Source organism: Gracilinanus agilis, chromosome 4, assembly GCF_016433145.1.
Source record: "Gracilinanus agilis isolate LMUSP501 chromosome 4, AgileGrace, whole genome shotgun sequence".
Classification (NCBI taxonomy): domain Eukaryota; kingdom Metazoa; phylum Chordata; class Mammalia; order Didelphimorphia; family Didelphidae; genus Gracilinanus; species Gracilinanus agilis.
This window is the reverse complement of record NC_058133.1, coordinates 515,408,436-515,432,843: the sequence shown is the minus strand read 5'-3', so window position 1 is coordinate 515,432,843 and position 24,408 is coordinate 515,408,436. Positions and strand designations below refer to the sequence as shown.

At 45.3% G+C, this 24,408-nt stretch overlaps 1 protein-coding gene and 1 pseudogene across 1 annotated transcript in view; one reads left to right on the top strand and one right to left on the bottom strand.

The window, feature by feature from the left end:
• The window catches only part of IQCA1 (IQ motif containing with AAA domain 1), a 266,158-nt gene that overhangs the window by 172,846 nt on the left and 68,904 nt on the right, over positions 1-24,408 (bottom strand). The window contains exon 9 of the mRNA XM_044675690.1: positions 13,768-13,973. Coding sequence (XP_044531625.1) covers positions 13,768-13,973 — 206 coding nt within the window. The remainder of the gene's footprint in view (positions 1-13,767; positions 13,974-24,408) is intronic.
• LOC123244685 lies at positions 7,056-8,849 on the top strand (annotated as a pseudogene).

The following is a 24,408-nucleotide window of genomic DNA, read 5'->3' as shown; positions in this document are numbered from 1 at the left end:
ATATCAATTTCCATATTCTCTCCTTCCCTTTCTTCTCCCTCCTTGAGAAGGCGAGTGATTCGATATAGATGAAACATACATAAACATCCATTGATATAGATTAAACATACTAGATCATATATGGGCAGCTTGGTGTCAAAGAATATAGAATACTAGGCCTGCAGTCAGAAGGACCTGAGTTCAACTATTTACTGGCTATGTGACCTTGGGCAAGTCACTTAACCCTGTTCACCTCATCTGTTCTTCATCTGTAAAATGAGCAGGAGAAAGAAAAGGCAAACCACTCCAGCACCTTTAATGAAGTCATGAAGAATTGGACACGACTGAAAAAATAACTGAGCAACGACATACAGACATATGCATTTATTTGAGAAAGACTGTTTCTCTTTTCTGTAATCAAAATTCAATGAATGTAGCCATTTCCACTGGAAGGGTTGTGTCAGTCTATTCCTAGACACCATTCCTGTGACTTTCCTGACCACAACATGTCTCGTTGTCCTCCACCGTTGTTTCCTCTTATTAGAAGGGAAGCTCCCCGAGGGGAAGAACTGGCTCCCCCTTTTGTATCACCGTGCCCAGCACAGAGGCATCGCTTTACCAAAGCACTGGGCTAAGTGCTGGAGAATGGACAACTACAGATTTATAGGGTGTGTGCTCTCGGGGAGCAATGGGGATTGGGGAAATCGGAGGCAAAATCATTTGACCAAGGCCACATAGCTAGTTCGCATTCCCAGCCAGGTCTCCTGCCTTCTGGGCTGTTTACACTACATCCCCTGGGCTTATCTAATGATTCAGGTATGTGGGGCCAGAGAGCATGCCCTCTGCTTTCTCTGGTCTCCTAAATCATCTAGGACATGTCTGATGGGGGGAGGATCAGAGGAACCCCTGACTTGAAGGATTAAGCGCCTCCGATATTATGACATGCAGGAATAAATCCTCAGGATCCAGCACATGCCCTGCGTCTGCCCTGCTAGACATGTCCAGAGTCAGGGGAGGTGCCCCGGGCTAGCAAGTCAGGGGATCTCTTCATCACTCACTGTTAAACATTCAATGAAATCACCTTCTGCCAATTTGGACTGGCATCGCCTGTGTGCGGGGCGCCATGGTGGGTGTTGAGGATGGAAAGCTAGAATCCAAAATGATTCCTGCCCTCAAGAAGCCCAAATTCATTCAAGGAATAAAACTTGTACATGGATATGAATCAGTCCAAGAGAATTCAAGACAGCTCCACAAGCAGGGTCCAGCTTAAGCTCATACCATCCACAGGAATCAGTTTAATTCTGAGGCACCGTGCTAGGCACTCCAGGGGGAGGGAGGGGAGACAGGAGGGGCCGGAACAAAGATGAAGAAGTCCAAGCTTCAGCTTTCAAAGAGCTTCCATTTAGAGTGGAAGAATGAGAGCTTGGGAAGGAGCTAAAGAATTTATTCACGTACGCATCGATCTTAGCATCAGTATTTGCATTTGCAAAGGGGAAAATGGAACAGAAAATGAGAAGCTCCCCAGAAACACACTCGTTTCAGAAAAAAAAATTAAAAAAGCTTAAAAAATACACATTCGTAGATTTTTCTGGAGGTTGCCGGATTTCTCACAGCATTGTTGTAGATGTCAGAGAAAACGAAGTTTGATTTTGGGTGAAAATATTTGTACTTTACAACCTATGACTAGTTTGAAAGGAGGCATCGTGTCCCCTTATGGACTCTCCGATTTCAAAAATATTCTCGCATGTAGGAGAGGCAGCGTGGAGCTGTGGCCAGAAAGATGCCTTTGGGGAGAGATAATTAACGGAGGGAAGCAAAGAGAATTTAGAAGGGCTGGGGAGGGCTTTCTGCAGAAGGTGGGATTTCCGTTAGCACTGAAAAGAAGCACAGAAGGAGAGTAGTTGGAGCACAAGAGGGAGGGCATTCCTGGTCTGGGAGACAGCCAGAAGAGACAAGAGATGAAGGGTCTGGTTGTGGAACAGCCAGGAGGCCAGTGTCTCTGGACTGAAGAGTATGTATTGGAGAATGAAGAGTAAAAAGACTGGAAGAGTAGGAGGGGGCTAGGTTATTAGTTGCTTTGAATGCCAAACAGAGGGTTTTAATTTGCTCCTGGAGGTCATAGGGAGCCAAGGGAGTTTATTGAGTAGGGAAGTAGCATGGTCTAAGCCAGTGATGGGCAAACTTTTTAAAGAGGGGCCAATGGGAAGGAAATGTTCATCTTTCAGTCTGTTTCTAAGGCAACTCTTTCCAAGTTTCATTGTATTGTATTCGTTGGATTAGGAATAATGTCGCTGCCAGACAGACATTTCAGGGGGCTGCATCTGGCTCACCTGCTGTATTTGCCTATTACTGGTCTAAGCTATACTTTAAGAAAGTCACTTTAGTGGAATGATTGCAATGGAAGGTTGATTGGGGTTCAGAGAGACTTAAGTCAGGGGGATGGTGCATGCTACAGCGTCTAGGAGCCACAGGTGAGAGTTGGAGGACACCAAAGGTGGATGAGCTGCCCTGAAAGGGGCTCATCAAACGGTTGCCCCAGAGGTGCTAGTCCTCCCCAAACACCTCATACACCCTGCTTCACCGTGTGAGACAGGGATGAAGGAAGAGAGAGAGGCAGAAAGAGGGATTATAAACTCACACAACTAGAGAGAGATGAACGAGTACATAAATGCTGATGATGGACAGACAGGAGAGGAGAGGCCAGATAAATAGAAAACACAGAGATGGAGGAGAGGCAGAGTAGAGAGACAGAGACAGAAGGAGAGAGGAGGGAGAGGTAGATAAAATAGATGCAGGGAGGGAGCAAGAGAAGGAAGGAGAGAGAGAGAGGAGGTATAGAGAGAGACAGACAGACAGACAGATGATAGACAGACAGACAGAGATAGATAGATAGATATAGATAGATATAGATATAGATAGATATGTAGATATGCAGATAGGTAGATAGATGAACAGATAGAGAGGTTGATGGATAGATAAAAAGACAGACAGATAGGCAGATAGACAGACAGACAGACAGACAGACAGACAGACAGATAGATAGATAGATGGATAGATAGATGGATAGATGGATAGATAGATAGATAGATGGATAGATGGATGGATAGATGGATAGATAGATAGATAGATGGATAGATAGATAGATAGATGGATAGATGGATGGATAGATGGATAGATAGATAATGGATACATGAATGGATAGATAGATGGATGGATGGATAGATAGACAGAGCGATACAAAGATATATGGATACATAGATACCTGGATAGATACACAGACAGGGAAAGACAGGGAAACAGTCAGACACTTAGACATGGATGGAGATGGGCGCATAACTAAGTCTTGGGGTCGGGAAGGCGCAGGTCTGCGCTGCATGCTACCTGCTGGCCAGTGAAAGCATTGGGAAGAGGGGGAAGATGTCGTTTAGAATGGAAGAAAGAGGGCTTGGAAGGAACCAGAGAATGCATGTATGACGTGTGATTTACCTTGTTGCTTCTGAAGCAGCCTGCTATTAGAAGATGGCAAGGCCAGGCTCTGCCTCTCTCTTTCTTCGTGACCTGCGGCAGACTCAGCTTCTCTGGGATTCCTCTTCCTTTGTACAATGAAGGGGTTCCCCTTACTGAGCTTCAAAATCCTTTGTAGCCCCCAAATCTGAAGTGTGTGTGTGTGTGTGTGTGTGTGTGTGTGTGTGTGTGTGTGTGTGTGAGAGAGAGAGAGAGAGAGAGAGAGAGAGAGAGTGTGATATGCTGGTAAAAAAATCTGGCATTGCCTGGACCATTCAAGTCCCAAGAATGTGTGTCCAATGATCAACATTAAATTGTATTAGAACATAATTTAAGTGCATGGCATGGCGCCGTGCCTCGCTCGGATAACTTCGGGGACCTCAGAGGGCATCCTTGCTTTTCCCGTCAGGGAGCTCCTTGGGTACACGGAACATTCAGGGAAATAAGTGTCAATTTCAAATCTAGGCCAAAACCCAGAACTTTCTGCCCACGTGGGAAAGCGCCCGGTTCCAGAGTCCGCAGTGATGTAGAAAGCAGAGCCACTGAAATGATCTATTTCCCCCCGGTGGCCTGACACCGAGGTTCAACTGGTCTTACTGTTTCAGACTCCCAGCCCAGAGATTTATCTGTGTTTCATCAAGTATGAAAAGTATATGGATGGAGGGGTTTCCGGCCGAGCCCCCCAAAGCCAGCCAGTGCCTCCATTAATGTCAGCAGGCTCGTAAATTTCCAGCCCGTATCGAGGAGGCCACGACTGCCACTGCACAGAAGCCCCCAAAGGCGTCCCTGGTCTCCTGTAAATCCACTTACACTCCGTAAAGACGATTAAATGCACATGGATTTAATTAAATGTGGTCCTCCTTTGAACGCGGGGGGAGTTCACACCTTCTTTAAGGGGAGGACCAAAAGCGAGGTGTGAAGTAAGTTCGGGGTTTTTTCTTTTCTCCACTGAAAAGTTTCGGGATCTGATTTATTCTTGTCTCTTTCCTCCTGATGAGGGGGACTTGCGAAGCGAGCAACGCAAACACACAGATGGCTGCCCACTCTGCCATCTTTGGGGATTATTCTGCAGAGCTGCGGAGCAGCAAACACATCCCACTCTGCCTGCAACAATTCCTAGTTCGTGAAAACATTTTTCTTGATGCGAAGGCACAATGTGCCATTGATTACACGATGAGCTATTTGAAAGGGTGGAGGCTACTTTTCTGCTGCGGAAAGGACACATTGACGGCCTACTTTCTCCCTCTCTACCGCCTCAAATATGAGTTTGTATGGAAAATTAATAAACAGACGAGCAGCAGCAGCAGCTCATTATGGAAGAGCGAGGCGGCGAGGGCAGTGGGTCTACTCAAATACACTGTCATCAATTTATACTGATGATTCCCTCGTTCAAAACTTCTGGCCATTATTCATCCCTCAGTCTTCCTCATTTAGAGCAATATGCCAGCTACTTTCCCCACTTAAGTGACCAGAAAACAGCAGGGAAATATTCGTTGGCGAGATGGAAAATGAATCGCTTTGGGGGAGTGAAGGCCTTGGGAGGCCCGCTGCTCATGTGGTCCTCCTCTTATTCACTTTTTGGCTTGGGGATGACAGTGGAAACTAATGGGAAATGATGAACCTCTTCCAACTGCCTTGAATCAGATGCTCCATCTCGCCTTGAAGGACGCAGGCGCGGGGATTTTTCGGCTGGGCCCGCCTAGCGTGTTGTTGTAGAAGACACCGCCTGCTCTTCTCGAAACACGTTTCCTCTCTACGGCAAACCTTGGTATGATAAAAGATTCTTGGGAATGCCCTTCTCTTGAGTGAAGGCTGCATAGCTGGTGTCCTTCACACTGCTGGGAGCGAGCCAGGTTAAATGTGCCCTTTTTTCAAGGACTCGCCCAGTCCTCAGAACTCAAAATCCTTTCATCTTTCTCATTTCCCAGACAACGAGGGACTGGAGGGCTCATCTGCATCTGTTTTACAAGATTCCGAACGTAGAAAAAAGCATTGAAGTTCATCATCCCCTGAATATAATATGGGATACCCAGGGGCGCTGGATATTCTCCCCATGGCCTAGCACCATATCCACAGTGTGTGAATGACATGCTGAAAGGTTAGTTTGGGGTGAAATTTCCACCAGTCCCTTCCATCAGAATCCTCTGGGTACTGCAAAATAAAAGATGAAATATATATATGTATGTATGTAGGGGGCAGCTGGGTGGCTCAGTGGATTAGGTTCCAGGCCCAGAGATGGGAGGTCCTGGGTCCAAATCTGGCCTCAGATACTTTCTAGCTGTGTGACCCTGGGCAAGTCCCTTGGCCCTCATTACCCAGCCCTTATTGCTCTCCTGCCTTGGAACCAATACACAGTACTGATTCTAAGATGGAAGCTTAGGGTTTAAATACAATTATGTGTCTACTCTAGAGATCACAGTGTCTTAAGGAATGGACATGAACTCAACTTTAAAAAATATGATTCATGCCCTATCATAGATATAGAGCTAGAAGGGACTTTCAAGGTCAGCTAGACCAACTTATAATATTAAAGATGAAGAATCAGGGGGCAGCTGGGTAGCTCAGTGGATGGAGAGTCAGGCCTAGAGAAGGGAGGTCCTGGGTTCAAATGTGACCTCAGACACTTCCCAGCTGGGTGACCCTGGGCAAGTCACTTGACCCCCATAGCCCACCCTTACCACTCTTCCACCTAGGAGCCAATACACAGAAGTTAAGGGTTTAAAAAAAAAGATGAGGGATCTGAAGCCAAGGCAGGTAAACAGATTTGGCCAAGGTCACACAGGACACAGAACAAGCACTGAAGCTGGTATTTGAACCCAGGTCCTTTCACTGTCCAGTCTGTATTCTTGACACTTTACTAGGTTGTTGCCTTCGAAATGATGACACATCTGATTTAGCCATTCGCATGTGAACATGTTTTTCCTATCTCGCCTTTAAATACCTTGAGGGAAAGACATTTTTACAACCTCTGAATAACTCATTTCCAAGTTTAAGAGCATTTGTCATTAGAAAAGTCTGTTATCTGCTCATGGGCCTGCGAGTCAGGCAGCTTGGCCTTAGACTCTGCCACTGACTGCTTGAGGAATCTTAGACTTCATCTCAGGGGCTTTGAGGCTTTTCATTTGTCAATAGAAGGGGTCCCACTAGATGCTCTCTGAGGAGTTTTCCACTTCAAGCTTTCCATGGTTCTGTGACTCTCTTCCCCCCCAAACAGATTGTAAATTTCCCTTCTTCTTTTTGTGCCTTAACTCTCCCATGTTCTGGGATTTCACCATCACGGGCACTTACTTGGTGTCTACCGATCAAAATCTTTCACAAAGTTGTGAAGCCTTCATAGGCCACCTCATCCAACCCGAGTCTAAACCTAGCAGGTACCCTCTACTATGCAGCCGAGCAGCCGTCCAGTTCCTGAAGGACGATGATCTCTGGAGACCAAAGAATCTCTCTCTGCCGCCATGAAGCCCGTGTTGCCTGTGGACAGCTCTCATTGTTAGATTTTCTGAGACTGAGCCCAGGAGCAGCCCTTCTTCCTACACAGCAGGGAGCTCTGGCCCCCTGGTGTCTCAGCACCCATGTTGAAAGGACCCATAGTTGGCACTGATCTTGGCATTACTTAGTCCTTCGTGGGAGTCTTCTAATGTGGGAAAGTAGAGATCATGGGTAATGACCAAGGAAAGAGCCCCACCCAAGCCCCACCACCTTCCCTGATACAGAACGTTTAATCGGGGATGATGGAAAGAACGGAGTTGCAACGAACTCCCATGACAGTCTTTGACGCCAAATGTCTGGCTGGTCAAAGATCTAATGATGCGATTGTACATTCAGGCATGAAGCGTTGGCCTTTGAGTGGTCACTGAGGCAAGCAGGTGTGAGGTCTAAGTGGAGTACAAAGGAGAGTGAAAAAGGTTCTGTCCAGAAGAAGTATCTTCTGTGGTCCTGACCAAGACAACAGAAATGGCTGCTTGGGGAGTCTCGGGAAGACTTTCACAAATGCTGTTGTCACAGTCCAGGCCTCATTCCGTAATTCTTACTGTCAAGCTACCAAAGATGCTGGAACCATCGCTGGTCTCAATGTGCTCCAAATCATCACCGAGTCAACTGCTACTGCTACTGCTTATGGCTTGGGCAAATAAGGCAAAAAGGAGAAATGTGTTATCTCTGCCCGTGGAGGTGGTGTCTTTGAGGTCTCCATTCTTACCCCTGAAGATGGCATTTTTGAAATCAAGTCCACTTGAGCGTGGACAACTTTGATAGCCACCTGGCCAAGCATTTCATTGCCGAGTTCAAGTGAAAGCAATCAGTGACACGAGTGAGAACAAGAAGGCTGTCTTCCATCTGCACACCACTTCTGAACGGGCAAAGCACATCCTCCCTTCTGGTACCCAGGTCAGGAATGAGACTGACTCCCTCTACGAAGGTGTCACAGACGCGTGCCATCATCTTGATGGTTCTACTCATATACCCCTAAGTCAAAGATTTCTGCAGGACTTCTTCAAAGACAAGAAGCTCAACAACCATATCAAACTGAATGAGATTATTGCCGATGGGGCAGCTATCCAGACTGCCATCTTGTATGGAGATCAACCTGAGAGAGAGTGTGGAGGACTTACTGCTCTTAGATGTCCTTCCTCTTTCCCGTGGAATTAAAGCTGCTGGTGGAGTGATGATGGTTCTGATCACGTGCAGCAGCCCATCCCCACCGAGCAGATGCACGCCGTTACCACCTCCTCAGACAAGCTGCCTGGTGTGCTTATTCAGGTCTACGCAGGTGAAAGAAAACAATGACAGAGTCTAACAAGCTCTGGCAAGTTTAGGCTCATGGGGATTCCTCCTGCCCTGAGGAATGTTCATCGCACTGAAGAAACATTTGGTAATGATGCAAATGGCATCGTCCTCAGTGTTTCTGCTGTGGATGAGAACACAGCCAAGGAGAACAAGACCACCATCACCAAAGACAAAGATTATCTGGACACTGAGCATAAGGCCAAGGAGGCTAAGAAATAACAAGACGCAAGATGAGAAACCGAGACAGGGCGTCTTCCAAGAATTCTCTTGACTCTTACTCTTTCAACATGAAGGCCACCCTCGAGGATGAGAAACTCCAGGGCAAAACCCATAACGAACACAACTGGAATGTCCTTGACAAATGGGATCCAATGGCCAGCTGTCTGGATAAGAACCAGCCTGCTGAGAAGGAAGAACTTGAGCATGAGTAGAAAGTCCTGGAGGTCTGCCACCCCATCACGGCTACACTGTGCCAAAGTGCAGGGGGCATGCCAGGAGGTATACTTCGGGGATTTCCAGGGGGTGGAACAGTCCTGTTTGGAGATGCTCCTTCTGGACCCACCACTGAAAAAGTAGACTAAATGCATCAAAAGGCTCCAATTTGTGGCCAAGGCTGTAGCCATTTAAAAGTGACATTTAAACAACTGTGTACATTTGGGCATTCTGGGAGAGAAGGGCACAACATCGCATTTATGAGTTCTGTAAACAAGTGGAAGTGCAGTTCTCGTGCTGGAGAATAGACTCTATTTAAATTTGGCCCCATAAAACTAAAACAAAACAAAAACCAAATTGGCCTTTTTGCAACTTCTAACTGTTGCTTCCTCATACCTCCAGGATCCAATAGAAGTTTTCCTTTTAAAGCCTTTCATAATCTAGCCCCTTTCAGCCTTTCCAGTCTTAGATCTGATTCCTCCTTGCAGTAATTCAAGAGCCAGTGGCACTGGCCTTCGATTTGTCCTCACACAAGACCCTCTGTTTCTAGACTCTGGGCATTTTCTCCGACTATCCTCCCCACCCATGACCCAAATGTTCTTCCTTCTCAGCTCTGCTTACTGACTTCCCTGACTTCTTTCAATTACAAGCTATGGCCCCGTCTTTTCCAGGAAGCCTGTCCCAATCCCTCTGAACTCTAGTGCCTTCTCTCTGCTGATTATTCCCAATTTATCTTGTACGTGTACGACATCTCGATTTATTGTCCTTGGCTTTATCACACGTCACAGATCTTGTGTTTGGTTTTTGTTGTTGTTGACAAATTGTGGTAACTTGGTGTCAAGTAAGCCCACTGGTGTCATTGTGTCTCTTTGTCACATTTTGGAAACTCTCCCAGTACTAGAAACTTTTTCATTGTTTTCCTATCTGTTATGGTGATCTGGGAGCAGCGATCTTTGATGTTACGATTGGAATTATTTTAGTGCACTGCAAATTGAGCCCATATTAAATAGTTAACTCAATAAATGTACTTGTTCTGTCTTCTCCACCAACTGGCCATCCCCCTATCTTTCTCCGTCTCCTTAGGTCTCCCTATTCCCTGAGACGCAACAATAGTGAAAACTATGACGTAAACTGGAAGCAGAGGCAAGGTTCAAAACGACGGATTCCCATTTTGAAAGAAATTCTTCTGAGGCTAAAATGCTATCAGTCAAAGGCTCCAGAGAGATCTTTCATGAAAAGAGGAGACAATTGGTGGCGCAAACTTCCTTCTTGTATTAACTTAAGAAATTGCCCCAGCTACCCCAGCCTTCAGAGACCACCACCCTGATCAGTCAGCAGCCATCAGCATGGAGGCCACATCCTTGAAGGCACCAGCAAAGAAGTCATGGCTCGCCAAAGGCTCAGATGATAGTTAGCGTTTTTAGCAAGGAAGTATTTTGAAATTAAGGATGCACATTTTTTAGACATGACACTTTTGCACACTTAATGGACTTCGCTAACATAACTTTTGGTGGGAAGCCAAAAGAATTCATGAGATCATACTTTACTGCGATGATCTGGAACCAAACCCTCAATATCGCTGAGATATATGCCTGTAGCTTATTTGCACGGCGTCTCCCCCTTCCCCATTAGACAATGAGCTCCTTCTGAGTGTGGGCCATTTTTGGCCTTTCTTCGAGTCCCTGAGTGCTTAGAAAAATGGCTGGCACATAGTAGGTGTGCTATACTGATGTGGGCTGAAAAGTCCCACAAACCCTGCCCAGTAGCAGCCGCACACAATCAAAAGAACAAGAGTAGGCTAACTAGTTGATTAGCATGGGGCCATCTTTCAGATAAATCATAGGAGTCGCTTGGATTCCCCATAATGAGGAAACTCCTTACATCAGGCTTTAGACATAGCCCAGGTCACTGGTTGGGGCCTCTGAACAGTCTGAATGACCTGAATAGTCTGAACACAGAGCAGGTTCCATCCGTGCTCCATTTCTATACTAGCTGCCCTCCTTTGGGGTCTGCTCAGAATCAGGCAAAATAACCTGAAGCATCTGAGAGCATCCCATTTTGCCGTCTTCCCAATGGGCGAACAGAGTGAATCTTGGGTAAAGTCACATAGAACCGAGGTGAACTATGGAGAAAGTGGCATCAGTTCCTTGGAATCAGGACAACAACTGCCCAAACAAAGAGCCCCTTCCTTAGTAGCTAATCAAGATGAACCTCTTGGGGCTCTTCTCATTGCCAGGGCCATTCTACTGCCTTGTTCCCTCTCTCTGTAAATCTTGCTCTCTTGCCTCGGAGATTGCTTACATCTTTGATTCTATGGACTGACCACATCAATACCAGAAGTGACTACCTTCATACGTGATAGCTGACTGACTGACTGATGGGGTGGCCTCCTCTGGAAAATTTATGGACAAACATTATATAGAGTGAGAGAGTAAGAATAAGTTGGTCTGCCCGGATGGAGGGGGTTCCCGTATCGGGGAGATGAGGTACAATCTACAGACTAACCAGCTCTCCCCAGTTCCACACATGTGAACTGAATGGCTGAGCTCACATACAAGGCTTCAGATGTGTCCCCCAGTGAGTTTCGTCTTGTAAAAATCCAACCCCCCATCCCCTGGCTGGTTTAGGCCTTTGGGGATCTTGGCTCTGTCACCCAGTGAGTGTTATCCATCCAGCATTCCATCATCTGCAAAGCTGAAGAGTGCACCAGCTCCGAGTTTCTTTAAATCACTGATACGAATGCCAAAAGGCACAGGGCTGAGCCCAGATCCCCAAAGGCTCCCTCTGGAGATCTCCTGGCAGCCTGACAGCGAATCATTACGGGTCACTCTTTTTTTTAAGGAATAAAAGGGGAAAAGGAAAAAAAAACAGACTAGGAAGATTGATATGTACACATACACGCATTATATATATATATATATATATATATTTATATATATATATATGTCATCTGCACATAGATATATGTCAGCTGCTTATTGGTCCTGTACAATGAACTATTTATTCACTAGTGAGATTCACTAATCCACATGTCAGTGCCCTCTTCTACCCGGCACACTCTCTAATTACACAGCGAATGCCTCCAAATCTCCAGCTTAATCAGCTTTCAGCTTTCTGAGATGATTCATAATTTCGGAAAAGTTCCTAATTCCGTCCCTTGGCGGGTATTTATTCTTCTGACCATGTTATCCTCACTCGAATTTGAGCCACTCCAAAGTTCCTCTCATAGTCCTGCTGCTTGGTCGAGTGTTGTTCTGTGCTTCTATCTGACTTTTCATGACCCATTTGGGGCTTTCTTGGCAGAGATCCTGGACTGGTTTGCCCTGTGATTCTCTGGCTCATTCTACAGATGAGGAAACTGAGGCAAACAGGGTCCCACAGCTATTAAGTGCCCGAGACCAGATCTGAACTCAGGAAGATGAGTCTTCCTGTCTCCTAGTACCCAGGAAGCACTTAATAAGCTTATTTATTCATTCACTCACAGTGGGATAATAGAAACTATTAAAAAAAAAGTCCAAAGACTGTTTATGTCACAGATTCTTAGAGAAGGCCCAGACAAGAACCTAAGAGAAGCCCGTGTGAAAACTACATAGTTGGAATAATAGAAAAGAAATGAAGTGTGACTCAATTTCCCCTCTCCCTAATGAATTACTAAACTTAAGTAATTTCTGTTTAATTTTCCTTTCATGGAGATGGAAGACTGCTTTCTTTGGAGCATTCCTTAGAACCTTGGCTTTGAGACCCTGGGCAAGTCATTGATCTGTCATCTGTTTGCCTCTGTTTACTTATCTGTAAAATGGGGATAATAATAATGCCTAATTCCTATGGTTGTTTTGAGGGAAAAATGAGTTAATAATTGTGCAGCTTAGTGCAGTGCCTGGCTTCTAGTAAAGGCTAAGGAAATATTAGCTGTGATGATGATGATGTTTTATTTATTATTATTATGCTTTCATCTTAACTTGCTGCACCTTACCCATAATGCTTAAGACTTGGCAATGCTGAGACTGTGCAGTTCTCAGATGGTATCACGGAGGAGGCTCAGCAATGAACGGAGCTCAACTTTATAATTTCCCAGATGTGTGGTACAAAGAAAAGACATTGAAGCATCCCTGTTTGCGGATTCTCAGCAATCACCTCTGCTGGAAACCAAGCATCTCTAAAGTTCCTTGGCATTTAGAACTGCCAGGGAGCCCAGCTCGGAAACCCAGCCCTCTCCCTTTTTAAAGATATTATGGGGGGCAGCTGGGTTGCTCAGTGGATTGAGAGTCAGGCTTAGAGACGGGAGGTCCTGGGTTCAAATCTGACCTCAGACACTTCCCAGCTGTGTGACCCTGGGCAAGTCACTTGACCCCTATTGCCTACCCGTTACCACTCTTCTGCCTTGGAGCCAATACAATCTTGACTCCAAGACGGAAGGTGAGGGTTTAAAAAAATTTTTAAAAATAATAAAAAGGATATTATGGGATGGGTCAGTAGAAATCTCTTGAGTATCCGATATTACGCAGAGGACAGGAAAGCCAGCCCCTGAGAGGGATATACTTTCCTGCAACTGGATCTGCAACGAGTTAACAGATCACCACCAGCCCCTCTCAACCCTCCTCCAAAAAACGGACTGGAACATTTCTGAGAAATATCACGGGGCTGACTGATTGGTGAAAGTTTTCAAGCATCTGAGAAATTTAGAGATGCAGAGACTCTTCGGGGAAAAAAATGCAGTTAAGTGTAACGGGGCAGAAGTCAAAAAGCGCCAGGCGCCATCCAGGCCCCTCATTTCACAGCGAAGGAACCTGAGGGCCAGAGGGCGTAAGTAGGCTTTCCCAGCCTCACCCAGACAGCGTGCGTCTGGAACACTGAAGGCGCTGAACAGATCCTTTTTCATCCATTCATCCATTCGTTCATGTATGGAAGCAGAGATCCAGGCCCCGTTCTCTGACTCCCAATCCACAGGGCTCTTTTCCTTGCTGTCAGCAGGATGGATGTCTTGTAGGATGATGAGAGACCCCCGGAGGGGAAGAGGGCAGACAGAGAAGAGGGTGGAGGACAGAGGCCCGAGGCGCCTCCTCTTACCTGCACTCGATGAACCAATGCCGGATCTGGTCCTGGAGGCTCTCTTTGATGTCTGCACCTTCTAACCTCTTCAAGTTGGTCTTGATGGTAATCAGAGCTTCTCTGTACTCCTCCTCATGCTTCTCCTGGACCTCGTAACGCTGAAAGTTCACTTTCTGGGCATTGAGGAGTGCGTTGTTGAAGCTTTGAATGTGTGGTGATGGGTCCTGGGAACACCAAGAGCAAAAGGGTTAAGACCTTAATTAAGAGTCAAAGGAAATTGATTGGGGTGCTAATTCCACGAATGGAGTGAGACGCGATTTCAGAACGGCCCTCGAATCTGACTCTCTGGGGCCGTATTTAGACAGTCTCTGCAGCCTGAGGATCCCTTCTCAGGACGGCATCCTTAAATGCATATAATACATAGGATGGCAAAGGAAATCTACAGTGTTGAAATCTCCCCCCGGCCCCCTCCCCATTCCAGGTCACAGCCCTTTTGAAATGAATAGACTTCAGACGAAGAACCCCAGATTTCCTGGGAAGTGCCTGCAGGAGAGATTTGCGCTTTTCATGAAATAACGGAATTTCAGATCTGGAAGGAATTTTCAGAGGGAGATTCCAGGCCTACAGCTGTGGGAGCCAGCGAATACGCCTTCTCTTTTTATTTCTTATTTTGGAAAGAACCTGGTTAGCTTCTTTCTGGAAGGGATTTAGCATTGGCTTTCATTGCTAGCAACTTCTCCCTTAAATGCATCACTTCCCTGATCAAGAAATATGTATTGAAGGGGCAGCTGGGTAGCTCAGTGGAGTGAGAGTCAGGCCTAGCGACAGGAGGTACTAGGTTCAAATCCAGCCTCAGCCACTTCCCAGCTGGGTGACCCTGGGCAAGTCACTTGACCCCCATTGCCCACCCTTACCACTCTTCCACCTATGAGCCAATACACAGAAGTTAAGGGTTTTAAAAAAAAGAAATATGTATTGAGCCCCCCAAATTGTACACCTAGAGAACACAATGCAAGACTCACTGGTCTGGAGAGACATGAAAGAGACACAAAGTGCAGCCCCCCCCCCGCCCCATCCTTCAGGTGCTTACAGTTTGACTCAGGAAAGGAGGAAGAGAGACTAATATCCATCAGCACACAACTGGTAAATAAACCAAAGGTGTTCATTGGTGACCAGGAAAGGGAGGGATCACTAGGTTCGAGTTCTCATGGAAGATGTAATGGAAGACATAGGACTTAGGACAGACCTCAAACAGTTGAGGGGATTTGATAAAGAAACAAAGAATGGGGGGCAGCTGGGTAGCTCAGTGGATGGACAGGAGGTCCTGGGTTCAAATCTGGCCTCAGACACTTCCCAGCTGTGTGACCCTGGGCAAGTCATGCTCTCACTTTCCCCTTCACCCCCCAAGCCCCACCCATGGCTGATGCACATTTCCACTGGTTTTAACATGTGTCATTGATCAAGACCTATTTCCAAATTGTCGATAGTTGCATTGGTGTGGTAGTTTTGAGTCTACATCCCCAATCATGTCCGCCTCAACCCATGTGTTCAAGCAGTTGTTTTTCTTCTGTTTCTACTCCTGCAGTTCTTCCTCTGAATGTGGGGAGCGTCTTTACCATAAATCCCTCAGAGTTGTCCTGGGTCATTGCATTGCTGCTAGTACAGAAGTCCATCACATTCTATTTTACCACAGTGTATCGGTCTCTGTGTACAATGTTCTTCTGGCTCTGCTCCTTTCGCTCTGCACCAATTCCTGGAGGTCTTTCCAGTTCACATGGAATCCCTCCAGTTTATTATTCCTTTGAGCACAATAGTATTCCATCACCAGCATATACCACAATTTGTTCAGCCATTCCCCAATTGAAGGACATCCCCTCATTTTCCAGTTTTTTTGCCACCACAAAAAGCACAGCTATAAATATTTTCGTACAAGTCTGTTTATCTAGCTTCATAAACTTTTGTTGAAATAATATATAAAATTTTAATGATAGGGAAATAACATTAGGGAATTGGAAAAACACATTTCTGGGAAAAGAACACATGAGATGAACAGAATTCTCTGCTGGAACAATCTCCCCATAGCAAGTGTTTTACATTTTTCCTCCTACGGGGCAGCTGGGTAGCTCAGGGGATTGAGTCAGGCCTAGAGACAGGAGGTCCTGGGTTCAAATCCGGCCTCAGACACTTCCCAGCTGTGTGACCCTGGGCAAGTCACTTGACCCCCATGGCCCACCCTTACCACTCTTCCACCAAGGAGCCAATACACAGAAGTGAAGGGTTTAAAAATACAATAACATAAAATACATTTCTCCTCCTGCAATTTGTCCCAAATTGACTCTGGCTTTCATTAAAGTAATGAAAATGTCCTTCACTTCATCATCTTCTGTTTCTAAGCTTACATCTTAAATGTCTATTTTCCCTAACACCTGCATTTAAAAAATAATAACATATATCTACATCTGTGTGTATCTATGTAATTTATACATTTGCATATTTTAGCTCATATGAATGATTGTTACAGAATGAAAAATAGGTCATGACTATTCCTTGCTCTATAACCAACATTTTATTGATTGGTTTTATTGTTTTTCAATTAGCATATAATCATGAGTGAAGTGGGCTGGCTCATTTGTCCCCAAGTGTAGTCGGGTTCTTTCTCACCTATGGATTCATGCCTAAGACATTTGGAAGACTCTTTCTTCTCTTTGCTAATGTAAATCAATGAGTCCTTATGTGTACAGCAGTGATTCCCAAAGTGGGCGCCACCGCCCCCTGGTGGGTGCTGTAGCGATCCAGGGACGCGGTGATGGCTGCAGGTGCATTTGGGATTTCGAATGTTTTAACTTTTTTTGTGTTACATTCTATTCTGAATTCAATAAATAGTTTCATAATTTCAAAGTTCAATGTTTCTAATTTACGCCTTTCTTTACTATATTTTACCAAAAAAGGTAGAAATATTAATACATTTATCTTTCCTATTAATTGCTATTAAAATTTTTAAAAAATTAATTTCCAGGGGGCTAAGGAATATTTTTTCTGGAAAGGGGGTGGGAGGCCAAAAAAGTTTGGGAACCGCCGGAGTACAGGAGCCCCCAAAGTGGTGACCTTTTTAATCACCTTCCGCAGAATCAGTGACAACCAGTCCCCGAGATTTAAAAGCTCTCCCTTTTCCATGTGGATGGAGTCTCATATTCTGAAAGGTTCTGTAATACACACTTAGTTGCTTGACCATCACAAAAAGTTCTCAGAACTGGGCAGAAAACACACACTTCTCATATTTAAGGTATGAAGGAATTTTACATGTAAATGGAGAAAAAGAAAATATTATGTGTGTGTGTGTGTGTGTGTACACACACATATATAAATATGCCCAAAGAAATATAAAGATAGGAAGAAAATGAAACTCAGAACTTAAGTGCCTTGCTTGAGGCATTGGTTACACCAAATAGTTAGTGCCAGACCAGCTAGATCTCAGGATTCCTGACTCCTATTCGATCAATGGAGAATATGTAATGTAAGTTTCTTGAAGGTAGAAACTGTCACACTTTAGTCTGTCTCCTCGACACCTAGAACAGTTTCACCGAGTCAGTAATTATTAAATGAATTTACATTGAATTATTTTACACTCTTTTGGGGGAAACAATATGCACTTGTGTAAGGATATACATTCAAAAATAAATTAAAAGGGGGAAGCTAGTGACTTAGTGGATTGAAGGCTAAATCTAGAAATGAGAGAACCTGGGTTCACATCTGGCCTTAGACACTTCCCAGCTGTGTGACCCTGGGCAAGTCACTCAACTCTCATTACCTAGCCATTACTGCTCTTCAGCCTTGAAGCCAATACACGATATTGATTCTAAGATGGGAGGTAAAGGTTTGAAAAGTAAGTTAATTGATTAAAGGTGGTTTGGGGTAGAGGGAGCATATTAGCAGCTAGGGAGATCTAGTAAGAGCTGGTATTTGAGCCAAGGTTGCAAAGAAGCAAGGAATTCTAAAAGGTAGATATGAAGGGGGAGCACAGCCCAGACATAAAGGCCAGGCAATCTGTGCAAAGACATGGAGGTGGGAGGTAGAATACTGTCTAGAAGGAGCAGCATTCTTTTGGAGCACACAGCCTGCTCTTAACATGTGTGTATTCATGCACACTCATTTAGGTAAATTTTTTCCTGACAAAAAAATCATGGGAGTCATTTGTAGCCCCTCTCTGATTCTCTATCTCTGCCTCTCCTCTTCCCCTCCCTTCCTTTCCCCCTCTCTCTCTCTGTCTCTCTCCCTCCCTCCCTCTTCTCTCTCTCTCTCTGTCCCTCTCTTTCCCTCCCTCTCTATGTTTCTTTCTTTCTCTCCTCTTTCCCCTCCCCTCCTCTTCTTCTCTCTCTGTCTCTCTCTCTGCCTCTGTCTCTCTCTGTGTCTGTCTGTCTCTCTGTCTCCCTCTCTCCCTCTCCCTCTCCATCTCTGTCTCCATCTCTATCTCTCTGTCTCTCCCTCCTCCTCCTCCTCCTCCTCCTCCTCCTCCTTCTTCTTCTTCTTCTTCTTCTTCTCTCTCTGTCTCTCTCTCTTTCTCCCTCTCCCTCTCTCTGTCTCTTTCTCTCTCTCTGTCTCTCCGTCTCCATCTCCATCTCTCTGTCTCTGTCTCTGTCTGTCTGTCTGTCTGTCTGCTGCTGAGTTTAAAGGCGGTAGATGCTCTGTATTCACAAACCCGACGTTAATGAGCAATTTTTTCCCCTTTGGGCCGAGAGCATCTTTCCATCTTTAGCAAGTTGTCTGCCCAAGTGAAATTCAAATTTGTTAACTCACCACATAAACAGCACCTCATTTAAAAACAAATTACGGATATTAGAGGGAGCCCGAGAAGGCGGCCGTAATGCACTCGGCATCGAGCGACATCAGCTGTACCATAATGCATCTTAATGAAGGCTTCCCATGTGAATACGCCGTGATATTTACAAGCTCTCCACCGCTAATGACCCGGAGCTGGATAACGAAACGTACATTTGGAGCGAGGTCCTCTGTCAGCAAAAATATCCATATTAATAATTGATGTTGCTGTAAAAATAGGACATAATAGGACGCTTCTTGAGTTTGTGGGAAAATAGGACTGCGCGGGCCATTAACTAAAAATGCTTATCTAATGTTTGATGGGCTTTGTCTTTCCAAAACCCTTGTTCAAATGAGGGAGACAAAATGGACATTCGCCCAAACGAGAAGGCAGCCCATCCATCAGGGGCAAATATACTCGCCAAGAAGTGGTTGGCAAAGTTTTCGACATGCCAAGATCCCTGCCTGGAGGCTTCGGGCTTCTCGGCTCTTGCAGCCCAGCGACAGTCTCCCCCATGGCCCAAAGGGCTCAGAGGGTCTAGCCGGAGCTAGCAGAGCTCCTCCGTAGCACCTCATTGAAAGAAGGGGGGAAGAGCATCTTCCGGGAAATGCCGAGAATAATGAGCGCCCTTTATCTCGGGAACGCAGGATGCCTTCCTGTTCACTCTGACAGACTCGGAGGTATTCCCTCCGCCAGATCATTGCCTGCCCCGAGTAGCCTTATTGCTGTGTTTTGACAGATGGGATGCGTAATGGGGGGAGGTAATGCTTCTCCAATGGTTTCCTCTGGAGGCGGGAGGGGAAGGACGTACTTCTTGCTTTCTTAAAAGGACTCGTTTCATGTCATTATAGTTCCGTGTCTTAAATACTGTGCTACTGGAGTACTCGGCAGGCAGGAGCAACCCCTCAAAATGGGCCGGGGGCGGGGGGACAAGAGAGATGAGGGGTTTAGTCTTTTGCTCTTCGTGAATTCGAGATAAAGCCGGCTCGCTTTCTTTTGTGATTCCCCAAGAAAAAGCCAGTGGCCGCTGCTCTCCCTGCTCTCGGTCAATATTTTTCTGCCTGAAAATCTTTTGTCCGAAATCTCCCTCTTGGATTGAAGGCCTTGAAAAGCCTGATTAGAGGCTTAGAAGTTTCCGTGGTAAATGCTAACAGATGTCGGGATACTGGGCGGCTTGCCGTGGGTTCCACATGGATTCTGCAACAAAAAGCATCTTTTTTTTTCATAGTGGGTTTTGCTCCATAGGCGAAGTTTGGGGGATGCTTTGCTGAGAGATTTCCTTTCCATCCTTAGAGGGGACCCAGGGGAGGACGAGGACAATGGGGGGTGGTGGAGGGACGGCTGCTATCTGCGCCTTTGGGGGGACACTCACAGAGTCCCTGGAGAGTTTGGATGTATGAGATGTGACCCTAAAGTCATGGGGCTGATGAGTTAATACACATAAAGAAGCGACTGAATACTAGGCACAGTGCCCCCTCGTAGGGCATTCCCCTAGGCCAGGGCCAATGCCGCTGCTCCCTTTGGGAACTGCTCCTCAGCCTCTACTGCATCCTGCTCAAGCTCCCCTCTGAGGATGGAATGGATTCCTGGACCTTCAGGGAACAAGCAGGTGGATGGGGTCATTGGGGGGTGTGGGGCAGAGGGTTGGGGAGGACAAGAAGGTCCCTTTAAAGGAATGCAATTGGTTTTCTTGGGCGACTCTTTTTTAAAAATTTTTTTTAATTTTTATTTTGAATATTTTCCCATAGTTCCATGTTTCATGCTCTTTCCCTCCCCGAAGTCCTCCTAACCCCTTTAGCCATCCCACAATTCCATTGAGTTTTACATGTATCATGGATCAAGACCCAATTCCGTATTATTGATAGTTGGACTAGAGTTATTGTTTAGTGTCTCCATCCTCTTGGGTGACTCATAAACTGTCTCTTCTGATGATTCCCCAAAGGGGACGTGACAAGAGGCAGGGCGACGTCAGGGATACGGGGCTCGACTCCTGATCTCCTGTTGCTTCTAACACTTATTTGCAAGGCTCCACAAGCCCAAGACTCAGTTTTCTCAGCCGCAAATTGAGGGTTGCACTTCGCCCACAGGCTTATTGCTAGGATCCAACCCAGTATGTTCCAAACCCTGCAGACCTAGAAGTCAGCTACTGGCACTCCTGGCATCTGGAAGGGAACGGCCTCGCCGTTCACGTAGAAATCCGGGCAAGTTGTTTTGAAAAGCCCCTTCGCCGTCTTCACTGAAAGACCTCAAAGTAAGGGTTTTCTCTGGATTTCGGGTTTTGGTGGGACACTTCCATAACCATCAGTGCGTCTCCCCTTCCCTGGCACTCCTTCGGACCAAATGCATCCTAGCACAAACGTTCAGAACAACATCTAAAGCCCACGATGTCCAGTATGTGTGCCAACATGGAATCTAGAGGCCCCAAGTTTGTGGCCTGCTGGGATCTGATGAACCCTAAGTTTTAGGACTAGCTTGTAAGTTGGAGACCCCAAAGCTTGGACTTGTTCCCTGTTCCTGTGAGAATCCACCCTGAAGGGAATATCAGGCTGGCAGTTTCAGACTGAATAAAGGACTCTACGACGTCTTACTAGGCTACAAGTTTGGGGTTTCATGATTCCATATTGACAGTGTCGGATGAAAGGCGAAGGGATCCGCGGGAGGAAATGAACGACATTCGTGAAGCGGGTCGCCTTACGTGATCTGCTCCCTTGATGCTGCCAAATAAAATAACGGCGACGTGTTTTGAGAAATGCTTTGCATTCAGCATGCCTCGAAAGCTCTCTGTCGAGGAACTATGGCGAAGGTGCAAGCCATGTTTGGTAGGGAGGACGAGAGGTATTTTATGGGCAGTGATGTCATATTATATAGATTTCCAGGCCATTCCTAAACATGTGCCCCTGGGCAGCCTGCCAGCCTTCTATATGATCTGACTGGAAAAGGCTAAGGATTTAGGCATTAGCATGATGTAGCCAAAGGAAACGATGGGAAAAGAGCACTTTAAGAGAATCCCAGAATACCTTCATCAGCAATACATCAGGAAAAAACACCAAATCTAGAAAAATGCTTGGATCTTAGGGACGGTTTTATTATGGCTAATGTGTCACGGCAATGATGAGCCATCTAGAGAGACATCTGCCAGGACCCAGATCTGTTGATCATCACAGTCAAATTGAAAAGGACCTTGATTAATTAGAGAAACATATCCAAATATCAAGAGGAAAGTAAATTCTCATATTCTCTCTCTCTCTCTCTCTCTCTCTCTCTCTCTCTCTCTCTCTCTCTTCCTCCTTCCCTCCTTCCCTCCCTCCTTCTCTCCCCCATCTCTTTCTTCCCCCTCTTCCTTCTCCCCCTTGCTATCTCTCTCTGTCAGTCTCTGTCTTTGTCTCTCTCTCCCTCTTTCCATCTCTTTTTTTGCTTTCTTTTCTTTCATGTTTTCTTCCTCTTTATTATCCTTCTCTCTGTTGCTCTCTTTCTCTCTCCCTCTCTCTCTCAATAAATATAGATATCAATAGGAAGAATATCTTTTCTAATTGGTTGATATTTATATATTTATATATATATGTGCATATATATATATATATAAAACATGAATATAATTATATCTACTCGTCTATATGAACCTGTTAGTAGAAAGGAGAATTTTTAAAATTGTGTGTATATAATAACTAATATTCATACAGTTCTAAAATGTGCAAAGTATTTTACGGGTTGTCTAATTTCACGCTCATAAGTGTCAGGTGAAGCAGGTGTTATAATTCTAATTTTACAGATAGGGAAACTAGGAACCCAAGGTTGGGAAAGGTTGAATGATTCGCTCAGGTCACACAGCTACTAAGTGCCAGAGGCAGGATTCAAACTCAGCTCCTCCTGGCTAGTATTCTATATGTGATTAAATGATCAAAATATGATTTTATTATTATTAGTCCAGAAAATGAAGCTTCAAATTTCAGCTTGGTGTGAGGTATCCATGTACACATGGCTATGACTCATAGAACATCACTAAGAAGAACCCAAATTGCAGGTGGCTTAAATGGCAGCAACGATGCCCGTTGGATGTGAAATCAGCTGGAGCATTTTGCCAACAAATGGCTCCCAGGCCAGAAAGTTATGATTCTGTTATGCTTTACAATTTCCAACTCTCACACACATGATCTCATCAGATTTTACGAAAACCCTGGGAAGAAGGTATGATGGATGCTATTATCCCCATTTTATATGTAAATAAACTAAGACTCAGAAGTCAAGTGACCTGCTCAGGATCAAACATTTAGCCACATTAGAGGGGGGGTTTGTCCCCAGGTCTCTCCTCCTTGCAGCTCTAGAGCTCTTCTCATGATCACATATTGCCTCTACAAAAAAAGAAAGCTGGCATGTTGGGTGGATTCTCTGTGGAGCATTTAGGGGAAGGCATGGACATTTAATATGCTGAATGAGGAGACATGGAGAAGTTGCAACTGTTCCCAGAGAAGGTGAGATTGGTGAGATTATGGGTCCATGGGCACAAACATGAATGTTCTTACCGACATGGGGACTCCCTTCCAACAGTTCAGACAACAATTTATTCTTTGCCTGCAGAGCTCTTGTCCATGCTCACAAATTCTCCATAGAGGAACCAACCCATCAGTTAGTCAAGTAACTAGCATTTATTAAATACCTACTATGTGCCAGTAACTAGCATTTATTAAATACCTACTATGTGCCAGGCACTAGGCTAAACATTGGGCACAAGAAGAAAGTCGAAAACCCAAGTCCTATTCTAGAGAGGAGAGAGGACCCAAAAGGTGAGCAAGCTGGCAAATGCAGCAGATGGTTGGGAAGAATGAGGACTGCTCATCCTATTTGGCTATTAAAAGGTTAATGGTAACTTTGGAAAAAGATATTGCAGTTGAATGTTGGAGATGGGACGACAGAGTCAGGTAAAGGTTATTAAGGATGGGGAACATTTAGACGTGGTTGAAAGCGGTAGGGAAGGAAGAGTAGATGGGGGAGACTGAAGATTCATAGGAGAGGCAATGAAATAAAGGCACAATCTGTTGGAGAAGACAGGAAGTAAAGGGGGAAAGTACACATGAAGAGGGGTTAGTCTTGGCAAGGAGAAGGCTTTCCTACCTCTTAGAGACTAGGAAGGAAGAGAGAGTAGCAAATGATGTCAAGGGGTTCTGGGATGAAGAGAAGGGGAAAAGAGGGAGTTTGGGTTCAATGGGGAGTCCCCACTGAGAAAAAATGGGAATAGAGAGAAGAGGAGGAGGAAGAAGAGGAGGCTTGAATAAAAAAGAGAAAGTTCAAGGCAGCTTCTATAAGGAGTGAAATAGAGAAGCAATTAAGGAGGAATACAGGGACTTTCCTGCTGCAATGAGGAAGCAGCTGAAGTCGGATGCCATGAATTTCTAATATACCTAGTTTGCATGGTTATATGATTTTTTCCAGCTTCATTCAGGAGTACATGAAAAGAAAAGGCCGACAGCGAGAATGATCTATGTATAGGGTTGAAAAAAGGATGATCATCAATAGAACAAGTGCAATGGATCTGAGAGCAGAGGAAGCTTAGCAGAGAGTTAAAATGCCCAACTATAGGGTCACTCCGAAGAAGGGAGAAAAGTGAAGTTAGAGTCGGGTTAATGGTATGAGAAAACATTGAGGGATGAGGGGATTGGAGATCATGACAAGGGCAAAGAATAGGCTTGGGAGGGATGAGGAGAGATGGAATGATAGAGGATTGTGGTAGAACCAAAGAATGTCCAGAGTTTTTGAATAAGGAAGTGGGATGCTTGTTGGTAATGGTCAGATTTGGGGTGTGGTCATCCCAAGGAATGGCAATTGTGGAATAGGGTCAGTCATGGGCT